The sequence below is a fragment of the Oncorhynchus tshawytscha genome, linkage group LG28, assembly GCF_018296145.1.
Source record: "Oncorhynchus tshawytscha isolate Ot180627B linkage group LG28, Otsh_v2.0, whole genome shotgun sequence".
NCBI classification, from domain to species: Eukaryota; Metazoa; Chordata; class Actinopteri; order Salmoniformes; family Salmonidae; genus Oncorhynchus; species Oncorhynchus tshawytscha.
The window spans coordinates 6,964,375-6,976,392 of record NC_056456.1 but is presented as its reverse complement, the minus strand read 5'-3'; the positions used below and the strand labels follow the sequence as shown (position 1 = coordinate 6,976,392).

General features: G+C 41.3%; 1 protein-coding gene across 1 annotated transcript in view; it reads left to right on the top strand.

Annotated features, from left to right (window-relative positions):
- Window positions 1-11,507: 11,507 nt before the first annotated feature.
- LOC112226574 (excitatory amino acid transporter 5-like) overlaps window positions 11,508-12,018 on the top strand; it is a 72,773-nt gene continuing 72,262 nt past the window's right edge. The window contains exon 1 of the mRNA XM_024390980.2: window positions 11,508-11,984. Within this exon, the coding sequence (XP_024246748.2) occupies window positions 11,844-11,984 (141 nt within the window). The 5' untranslated portion in view covers window positions 11,508-11,843. The remainder of the gene's footprint in view (window positions 11,985-12,018) is intronic.

Sequence of the window (12,018 nt, the reverse complement as noted above, 5' to 3'; positions counted from 1 at the left end):
CACCCTCTGAATGGCACACACACAATCCATGTCTCAATTGTCTCAAGGCTTAAACATACTTATTTAACCTGTCTCCTCCCCTTCATCTACACTGATTGAAGTGGATTTAACAGGTGACATCAATAAGGGATTATAGCTTTCACCTGGTAAATCTGTCATGGAAAGAGCTGTTCCTAATGTTTTGTACACTCAGTGTATGACAGACTGGGAATAGGCTATAATCTAATTCCTCAACTCTGAGAAACAGCAGTCATTCATAACGCATTGTTTAGCATGCTAGCTCTGGTAAATAGTGAATTAGTTTGATAAATTCCAAGTATGTGAGGATTTGTACTGGTATGTGTTTGGACTCAAAGGACATGACCAGTGGATGTTGAACATGTTGGACAGATATTCTAAATGAATGAGGGACAGATAGACCAGCCCTCAATGGTCGTTTTAATCCCAGATTATCTCCTGAGTCCAATCCTGAAACAGGACAAAATTGGCAAAAGAAAGGGATTATTTGTCCATTGGTGTAGGGAATGTTGGTTGGGGGATGTGGTGGAGAAGGCATGTTCATCATGCTCTCACGCACACGCAAGTGTGGGCACAGCTTTGTTTTCATTACATTTAGTAACTTTTTGGAGCATAAAAATATTTGCCCATGTGCCTCACGAGTGGTGCAGTGGTCTAAGGCAGTGCTTGAGGTGTCACTACAGACCTGGGTTAGATTCCAGGCTGTGTCACAACCAGCCGTGACTGGAAGATGCATAGGGTGGTGCACAATTGGCCGAGCACTGTCTGGGTTAGGGGAGGCTTTGGCTGGGGGGGCTTCACTTGTCTCATTGTGCTCTAGCAACTCCTTGTGGCTGGCCGGGCGCCTGCAGGCTGACTGCGGTTGTCAGCTGAATGGTGTTTCCGCCAATAAATTTGACCATTAAAAATCCTATTTTCCCTAATCATAACCCCAATACTCCTATCCCTCTAGTGAGATAACATAGAACTGTTTTAATATTGGCATACCACGGATCATTTGGCTATTTGATTTAGAATTTTAGGATCCCTTTAAGCATAAAAAATTACATTTAAAAATGATTTGATAACATATTGAATTTGGCCTTAGCTAATATAGCCCATACTATAGCATTGAATAACACATTCATAGATGGCAAAAAAGACAGTCAAAGAATAGATCATAAGAAATCCTCCAACCAGGATTTCTGTAAAACCAGGGAAATATGAGTCCAAAAAAACAAAAACATTTTGTGAGCTTTCTTATATCTCCTAGATATACAGTGCATTCGGATAGTACTCAGACCCCTTGACTTTTTCCACATTTTGTTAGTTTACTGCCTTATTATAAAATTGGTTAAATTAGATTTTTTCCTCATCAATCTACATACAACACCCCATAATCACAAAGTGTATACTATATTTGTTTACATCTCCGTTAGTGTGAATTCCTCCTTTGCCAAGGTTATCCATCCTTCTGACAGGTGTGGCATATCAAGAAGCTGATTAAACAGAATGATCATTACACAGGTCCACCTTGTGCTGGGGAATATAAAAGGCCACTCTAAAATATGCAGTTTTGTCACACAACACAATGCCACAGAGATCTCTAGTTTTGAGGGAGTGTGCAATTGACATGCTGTCTGCAGGAATGCCCACCAGTGCTGTTGTCAGAGAATTTAATATTAATTTATCTACCATAAGCTGTCTCCAAAGTTGTTTTAGAGAATTTGGTAGTACGTCCAACCGGACTAAAAACCGCAGACCAAGTGTAACCACACAAAGCCCTTTTGTGGGGAAAAAATCATTCTCATTGGCTGGGCCTGGCTCCCCAGTGGGTGGGCCTATACCCTCCTAGGCCCACCCATGGCTCCGCCCCTGCCCAGTCATGTGAAATTCAGAGAATAGGGCATAATGAATTTATTTCAATTGACTGATTTCCTTATATGAACTGTAACTCAGTACATTCTTGAAATTGTTGCGTGTTGCATTTATATCTTCATTATAGATGGTATTTCTGCCTCTCTGTCTGACTACCTCTCTCACATATTCCAGGGGCCAATATTCTGTAGGCCTAAACTCAATGGCCAATACTGCATAACTTCGCCGTATTTAACTTCTCGGTTTTTACCGGAAATGTTCTGTTTCCTGGCAGTACAAGTGTGGCACCATGTTATGGTATTCCGCTAATGGTATTCCACTAAAAAGCCACCTACATCACCATAAATATATGGTTGCAGAACAATTTACCTTCACAATCACGGCTTCAACAAAACAAACACCACAAAAACAACATTTACTTCTCTCTTTTACCATTTTTATAAACAAACAAACATTATGGGGCCACACTGTTGACCAATTGAAGATAAGGACTGAGTGCCTGTAATTTACCCCCCTCCTCTCTTCCTCCCCTCACTGCGTAGCATTTCAACTAGATGGCCTCTGTGTGTCACATACAGAGATCCCCGACCAACAGAGTAGATACAATAGCAGAGAGTACCACAGATGAGAGATGATTAAACAGAGCTTTGGGAGCTGTGGGACTCAATCAGGATTATGATTTTGGTATGTTATAATATTATCTCTGTTTAGTTTAGTTAGCGTGAGTAGGCCTTGCTGTGAGCAGAGTGCATTACACTCTTAGAAAGAAAGTTTCCATGTAGAACAAAAAGTGTTCTGTCACTTGCTTCATATATGGAACCCTTAAAAGTTTGATATGGAACCCTTTTATAGGGTTCTTTGATCAGAACACTAAGGGTTTTTCATCACAGAACCAAAATTGGTTCCATATAGAACCCTGTATGGTGCCATTTATGAAATATGGCTACTACTAATGAATAATTATTTTTAGCAAATAATATAATATAATAAACAAGTAATGGACAAAAGAATACCAGCATAGTTTTGAAATAGTATTGTCATTATATGCAAACATATACGCATATGCATTGGGGGCCAGGGAGGCATCTCTGGTAATCTTGGTACCAACTCTAACTTCTTTATGGAACAGTCAGCTACAGTACGGGTTGTTGCCTGGCTGGTTCCTGAGGAGATTAAAAAATGAGCACTAACATGAGTTAATCTTCAGAAATAAGCATTTGTAAATCTGCCAAAATGAATACGAAATGCTATGCAAACATATAATTATTATGATGTAGAAGAACAACTTACATGTAGTTGTTGTCAGCAGCAGCCAAAAGAGAGATCCTTTGCCTCTGATAGTTGGTTACTTCCAGACTGAGCAAAACATAGATAGTGTTAAAAGTCATGGAATGATTAACTAGGCTACTGAATCTCCCAGACTTATTATACATAATTTATTGTAACTAATTTAGATACATACCTGCTCTGTCAGCTCACTGCCCATTACATACATTCAACAGGGGTCAGCAACAGTCTAATGGCTTCATGAAACCTAATAGTTCCCTCATCTGACTCCACACTGAAACACTGAAATTAAAGTAACAATTAGCTAATTGCCAATGTCAGGCTTGGTCTGTAGCTCTATATGGCATATGCCATAATACAAATTAAGTTTATTTGTAAGAGTTAGCTGGCTAGCTTGTAAAAAGGCAAATTAAAGTAGCCTAGCTTTTTCCTGAGCTAGCTATCTTACAAACGGTACTCAAATTCTAATACAACTTTATTTAGCCTATAGTTTATCATTTGATTTTGGCTTAATTTATTTGAATAAAAAAATAAACTATGCTTACCTTAATACATTGAAAAATAACGACCGTAATGTTAGGCTATTTGCAAGTTCAACCACTGTCCTTGTTCAACCAACATCCTCTTGCCTCATCATGCTGGAATGGCAGTTGGTTTTTGAATCGGAATGGCAGTAAAAATTTGAATTGACCAAAAGGTTCTATAGAACCCTTTTTATTTAATTATTTTTTATTAAACACATTATTTTCTCTTGCTTCTAGCTAGCATTTAGTTTGCAACAGCACGGGTTGTATGAACCTTTCTGTTTGCCACTCTGACCTCGGTAACAATGTTGCAAAATAAGAATTAGATCTCCCCCTGCCATAAAGAGTTAACGATGTCAGCTAAACATTTTTCTGACCAGGCAAAATCATGCAGCAGCATCATGAATATGGACATATATGTTTATTTATTTTATTTCACCTTTATTTAACCAGGTAGGCAAGTTGAGAACGGTGAGGGAGATAAGTGTTTCCAGTTTCAGAGATCTTTGTGTAGTTCGTTCCAGTCATTGGCAGCAGAGAACTGGAACTGGAATGTCAATGCAAAACAGCTAAAACTGATGAATTGCTGCATCAGATGACCTGGCCTCCATAATCACCCAACCTCAACCCAATTGAGATGGCTTGGGATGAGTTGTAGGACAAGCTAAGGAAAAGCAGCCAACAAGTGCTCACCATATGTGGGAACTCCTTCAAGACGGTTGAAAAAGCATTCCAGGTGAAGCTGGTTGAGAGAACGCCAAGAGTGTACAAGGCTGTCATCAAGGCAAAGGGTGGCTACTATGAGTTATTTCATAGTTTTGATATCTTCACTGTTATTCTATCATGTAGAAAATAGTAACATCAAAGAAAAACCCTTGAAAGAGGAGGTGTGTCCAAACTTTTGACTGGTACTGTATATAGAACCTTTATTAGTAAAGTGTTCTTCAATCTCGTCCAAATAACCAAAAGGTTATATTTAGAATTCCAAATAACTGTTTTTTCTAAGTGGACAGTATGGCCTGCGTGTGTGTGTGCCTGTGCTAGTGTGTGTGTGTCTGCTTGCTTGTTCCGTGCTTTTGTATGCGTTCTGTAGGTGCACACAGGCATTTGTGTGCGTGTGTGTCATCACACGCCCCAATCTGGGAATCCTGAGCACACAGCTGTATGTAGGATTACCATAACTGTAATATAATCCCAAAGCTTGTTAAAATGTTAAGATAATACGAAATGCCATTTTCCCCTCATGGGGCTAAATGCTCCTAGGTTATTTTATTTCCTGGGCTGTATTAAAGGAGCAATCTGCTGTTAAAATAACAACAAAGGCACCACCCCGACTCTGTTTTGGTAAACAGCGGAGTGATGGTGCTGGAGAAATGCTACCACTCTCAAATTTCATAGACAGCTATGGATGCAAGTACTGACCATCCATAGTTTGAGGATATACAGTGTTACAGTGATACAGTTGTAAAGCAAGCTTATATTTTGGGTTCTGATGGGATACGACAGTTGAACTAAGCTCATCATTATAAGTTATATTCCTCAATAATTAATACAGTGCAATCGGAAAGTATTCAAACCACTTGACTTTTCCACGTTTTGTTACGTTACAGCCTTATTCTAAAATTGATTAAATTGTTTTTTTTCTTTCTCATCAATCTACACACAGTACCCCATAATGACAAGGGAAAAACTGTTTACATTTTTACTAATGACAAATTTTAAAAAACTGAAATCACAGTACAGTCGTGGCCAAAAGTTTGGAGAATGACACAAATATACATTTTCACAAAGTCTGCTGCCTCAGTGTCTTTAGATGTTTTTGTCAGATGTTACTATGGTAAACCGAAGTATAATTACAAGCATTTCATATGTGTCAAAGGCTTTTATTGACAATTACATGAAGTTGATGCAAAGAGTCAATATTTGCAGTGTTGACCCTTCATTTTCAAGACCTCTGCAATTCGAGCCTGGCATGCTGCCAATTAACTTCTGGGCCACATCCTGACTGATGGCAGCCCATTCTTGCATAATCAATGCTTGGAGTTTGTCAGAATTTGTGGGTTTTGGTTGTCCACCCGCCTCTTGAGGATTGACCACAAGTTCTCAATGGGATTAAGCTTCCTGGCCATGGACCCAAAATATCTATGTTTTGTTCCCCAAGCCACTTAGTTATCACTTTTGCCTTATGGCAAGGTGCTCCATCATGCTGGAAAAGGCATTGTTCATCATCAAACTGTTCCTGAATGGTTGGGAGAAGTTGCTCTCGGAGGATGTGTTGGTACCATTCTTTATTCATGGCTGTGTTCTTAGGCAAAATTGTGAGTGAGCCCACTCCCTTGGCTGAGAAGCAACCCCACACATGAATGGTCTCAGGACGCTTTACTGTTGCCATGACACAGGACTGATGGTAGCGCTCACCTTGTCTTCTCCGTACAAGCTTTTTTCCAGATGCCCTAAACAATCGGAAAGGCAATTCACCATAGAAAATTACTTTACCCCAGTCCTCAGCAGTCCAATCCCTGTACCTTTTGCAGAATATCAGTCTGTCCATGAGGTTTTTCCTGGAGAGTGGCTTCTTTGCTGCCCTTCTTGACACCAGGCCATCCTCCAAAAGTCTTCGCCTCACTGTGCGTGCAGATGCACTCACACCTGCCTGCTGCCATTCCTGAGCAAGCTCTGTACTGGTAGTGCCCCGATCCTGCAGCTGAATCAACTTTAAGAGATGGTCCTGGCGCTTGCTGGACTTTCTGGGGCGCCATGAAGCCTTCTTCACAACATTTGAACCGCTCTCCTTGAAGTTCTTGATGATCCGATAAATGAATGATTTTAGGTGCAATCTTTACTGGCAGTAAAATCCTTGCCTGTGAAGGAAGCCCTTTTTGTGCAAAGCAATGATGATGGCCCGTGTTTCCTTGCAGGTAACCATGGCTGACCGAGGAAGAACAATGATTCCAAGCGTCATCCTCCTTTTGAAGCATCTAGTCTGTTATTCGAACTCAATCAGCATGACAGAGTGATCTCCAGCCTTGTCCTCATCAACACTCACACCTGTGTCAACGAGAGAATCACTGACATGATGTCAGCTGGTCCTTTTTTTGCCGGGCTGAAATGCAGTGGAAATTCTTTTTTGGGATTCAGTTCATTTTCATGGCAAAGAGGGACTTTGCAATTAATTGCAATTCATCTGATCACTCTTCATAACATTCTGGAGTATATGCAAATTGCCATCATATAAACTGAGGCAGCAGACTTTGTGAAAATGAATATTTGTGTCATTCTCAAAACCTTTGGCCACGACTGTACATAAATACTCAGACCCTTACTCAGTACTTTGTTGAAGCACCTTTGGCAGTGATTACAGTCTTCTTGAGTATTACGCTGCAAGCTTGCAACACCTGTATTTGGGGAGTTTCTCCAGATAATCTTATTTCTCATGGTCTGAGTCCTTTAGGTGCTTTTTGGCAAACTCCAAACGGGCTGTTATGTGCCTTTTTACTGAGGAGTGGCTCCCATCTGGCCACTCTACCATAAAGGCCTGATTGATGGAGTTCTGCAGAGACGCTTGTCCATCTGGAAGGTTCTCCCATCTCCACAGAAGAACTCTGGAGCTCTGGAACACCTCCTTGACCAAGATCCTTCTCCACGATTGCTCCGTTTGCCGGGTGGCCAGCTTTAGGAAGAATCTTGGTGGTTCCAAACTTCTTCCATTCAAAATTGATGGAGGCCACTGTGTTCTTGGGGACCTTCAATGCTGCAGATCCCCAGATCTGTGCCTCGACACAACCCTGTCTCGGAGCTCCACGGACAAATCCTTCGACCTCATGGCTTGGTTTTTGCTCTTACATGCACTGTCAACTTTGGGACATTATAGAGACAGGTGTGTGCCTTTCCAAATCAGATCCAATCACTTGAATTTACCACAGGTGGACTTCACTCATCATCTCAAGGATGATCAATGGAAACAGGATGCACATTAGATCAATTTTGAGTCTAATAGCAAAGGGTCAGAATACATATAAAAATAATATATTTCTGTTTTTTATTTTTAATATATTTGAAAAAATGTCAAAAACATGGTTTTCGCTTTGTCATTATGGGGTGTTGTGTGATTGATGATTGCCATATTTTAGAATAAGGCTGTAACGTAACAAAATGTGAAACAATTAAAGAGGTCTGAATACTTTCTGAATGCACTGTATGTACAGTACCAGTCAAAAGTTTGGATACACCTACTCATTCAAGGGTTTTTCTTTATTTTTACAATTTTTTTCATTGTAGAATAATAGTGAAGACATAAAACTATGAAACAACACATATGGAATCATGTAGCAACCAAAAAAGTGTAAAACAAATCACACTCTTTGCATTCTCTCAACCAGCTTCACCTGGAATGCTTTTCCAACAGTCTTTGAAGGAGTTCCCACATATGCTGAGCACTTGTTGGCTGCTTTTCCTTCACTCTGTGGTCCAACTCATCCCAAACAATCTCAATTGGATTGAGGTCAGGTGATTGGGGAGGCCAGGTCATCTGATGCAGCACTCCATCACTCTCTTTCTTGGTCAAATAGCCCTTACACAGCCTGGAGGTGTATTGGGTCATTTTCCTGTTGAAAAACAAATGATAGTCCTACTAAGCGCAAACCAGATGGGATGGCGTATCGCTGCAGAATGCTGTGGTAGCCATGCAGGTCAAGTGTGCCTTGAATTCAAAATAAATCACCAACAGTCTCACCAGCAATGCACCCCCACACCATCACACCTCCTCCTCCATGCTTCACGGTGGGAACCACACATGCGAAGATAATCTGTTCACCTACTCTGCGTATTACAAAGACACGGCAGTTGGAACCAGAAATCTCAAATTTGTTGTCATCAGACCAAAGGACAGATTTCCACCGGTCTAATGTTCATTGCTCGGGTTTCTTGGCCCAATCATGCATTTATTTGGTCTGTAATCTGAGGTGCAGTTAACTCTAATAAATGTATCCTCTGCAGCAGAGGTAACTCTGGGTCTTACATTCCTGTGGCGGTCCTCTTGAGAGACAGTTTCATCATAGTGCTTGATGGTTTTTGTGACTGCACTTGACATTTTCCAGACTGATCTTCATGTCTTAAAGTAATGATGGACTGTCGTTGTCTTTGTTTATTTGAACTGTTCTTGCCATAATATAGCCTTAGTCTTTTACCAAATAGAGCTATCTTCTGTTAACCACCTCTACCTTGCCACAACACAACTGATTGGCTCAAATGCATTAAGAAGTAAAGAAATTCCACAAATTAACTTTTAAGAAGGCACACCTGTTAATTGAAATGCGTTCCAGGTGATTACCTCATGAAGCTGTTTGAGAGAATGCCAAGCGTGTGCAAAGCTGTCATCAAGGAAAAGGGTGACTACTTTAAAGAATGTCTATATAAAACATATTTTGGTTCGTTTAACACTTTTTTTGGTTACAACGTGATTCCATATGTGTTATTTCATAGTTTTGTTGTCTTCACTATTATTCCACAATGTAGAAAATAGTAAAAATAAAGAAAACCCCTTTGTTTAAATGATTTAAATGTCCAGAAATGGATGTACCAATTTCAGATTGGCTACTACAGTAGCTTATTTATCAGGTTTATACCGATATCTATTGTCTAATGTTTAATCTCCCCTCAGGTACTGTAATTATCAAGTGCTATCTTGCAATGGGTGTAAATGAATCTAAATATGAGCAGGCAGGTAGACCTGTAATGAAAAAGCCCTCAAGTTTGGTACAGGCTTTCATAATTAAGAGCGAGAGAGAACCTTTTTCAGTCCCCTCATCCGCCACCTCATGATCATACATTTGACATCTCAACTATGGGCCCTGGTCAAAAGTAGTGCACTACATAGGGAATAGGGTGTCATTTGGGAAGCAGGCCCAGTCTGCTCTGCTGTAAGCTTGGTAACAGCAGCAGGTGTGTGCGCCTGTTAAATTTACCTAGGATTAGGATTAGAAAGGATCTCAGTATGTCACAGGAATCTCACTTTCTCTGAATTCACATACATTCTGCCTGCAGAGAACTGGAACTGGCGATGGAGGGCCATATGTGTGTGTGTGCTTGTGTGTGTGTATGTCTGGGGCTGTCAGCGTTGAGTGGAAAACACCTAATTAGAGTTTCCATCTAATAGATCTAAAGTTGCCAAATTTTAAGACATATCTATCTATCTCTCCCTCCTTCACAGGTGTGTGTCAGGCAGGCCAACAGCCTAGACAGTCTGGCAGGGTTGCAGGTTGGCAGCTGTGGGTCCTTTGGCATATAATTGAATACCTGTATTAGAACTTTAGAATAGACATTGAGATCCTCGCAACATGACAAAAAATCATGCATCTTGGTAAAGGAAAACTTTAATAAAATAACTCAGAAAATATGATACAAATGTCGTATGAGTGAGACCAAGGCACAGAGTGGTATGCATACATTCTCTTTTATTGAATGAAACACTTAACAAAAACAACAACCGAACCGTGAAGCTATACAACTTAGTGCAGACAGGCAACTAAACATAGTCAAGATCCCACAACTAACAATGGAGAAAATGGCTACCTAAATATGATCCGCAATCAGAGACAATGATAAACAGACGTCTCTGATTGGGAACCATATCAGGCCAACATAGACATACAAAAACCCTAGATGACAAAAACCCTATCCAAACAAAAACTAGAGTACCCACCCTAGTCACACCCTGCCCTAACCAAAATATACAGAAAAACAGAGATATCTAAGGTCAGGGCGTGACAACAATATTGCATAAAACAATGCATTTGTAGATATATCTGCACAATATGTTTGTTAGCTAGCTAGCCAGACAGTTTTTGATTCCATTATTTTATTTTTTATTAACTGTCAATATAACAACATTCCATATTAATAATGGCTGTCGGTGGCTGTTGGGTTTGGGTGAATGGCTATGAGTGGCTCTGTGGTCACATGCAGGGAGGATCCAGGAGGCCTCATTTTACCTGATTACACACATCATCATGGTAACGAAGCTCAGCACACGAGTGTGTCCGGTTCCCTTGTCCCTGGTGTGAAGCAGTAAGTCTCACCCTCTCCATCACACACACGCAAGTGTTTATTTCCTTATTATTTGCCTTCTGTCTCCTTACAGCCATCCTGTTGTGAGTGTGTGTCAGTGTGTGCGTGTGTGGTGTATGTGTGTGTGATTGCATACATACCTGTGTGCGTAAGCATGTGTTTGCTTGTGTGTCTGTGTGTCTGTGTACATTATGTGTAACACCACAGATTAATAACCAAAATATCCTTAATCAATCAAATTTATTCATAAAGCCCTTTTTACATTAGCCGATGTCACAAAGTGCTATACAGAAACCCAGCCTAAAACCCCAAGCAGCAAGCAATGCAGATGTAGAAGCACGGTGGCTAGGAAAAGCTCCCTAGACTCCCTTAATGTCTCCACATCCCCCTCCTTTCCCTCCCCACTTCCAAGGCCAGTGGTTTTTCCCTCCTCTTGTTGTCTCCTCCATCTTTTTTGCGGTTGCCTGTCTAATTGTTGGTAGGTCTTTAATCCTGCCAGATCCCAGTAATGCAGCACAGTGCAGTGTAGCGTGGCCCGGTCCGCTCCTAATAGGATCTAGTGTATTAACCCTCAGGACAATACTGCCAGCTGTCGCAGACTAGAGCCCCCTACTGGCCGTAGAGAGAGGGAGGTAAAGAGGGAGAAAGGGAGGGGGTGGAGAGAGAGAGAGAGAGAGAGAGAGAGAGAGAGAGAGAGAGACAGAGAGAACGTGTGTATGCCTGGAAAGTGTGATGTTCTTAGTCCCGTGTGGAATGACAGAGAGAGCAGCTCATGGAGTGCTAAAGTGCTTTATCCAAAGAGAGGACAACTGCCTTTCTCCCTACTACTTTTTCTGCAAACCTATATCTATTCCACTCACTCCTCCTTCTATCTCTATCTTCCTCTTCTTAGTTATTTTTCTCTCTTTAATCACTTTTCAGTCCCTCCCTTCTCTCCCCGGCTCTTTGTTTCTGTCTTTCACCCAACCCTCTCCTGCCGTCCAGTCTGTTACCTCTCTACTGGCTCTATATGGTTGACTGAGTGACCGACCAGGGACCAGTGGAGTGAGTGTCCGTGTCCGGGACTGTGGAGGACTTTCCGGGAGAGTCAGGATGGCGGTGAACTTTGCGGAGGTGCGGGGTCGGGTGAAGAATGTGTGTGCGCAGAACGGGCTCCTCATCCTGTCTGTGTTGGCTGTGGTCATTGGCTGTATGATGGGGTTCCACCTGCGGGGCAAGCAGCTCTCCGACCAGGTCAGTGTCAAAACTAACACCTGCAGGGTGTCCT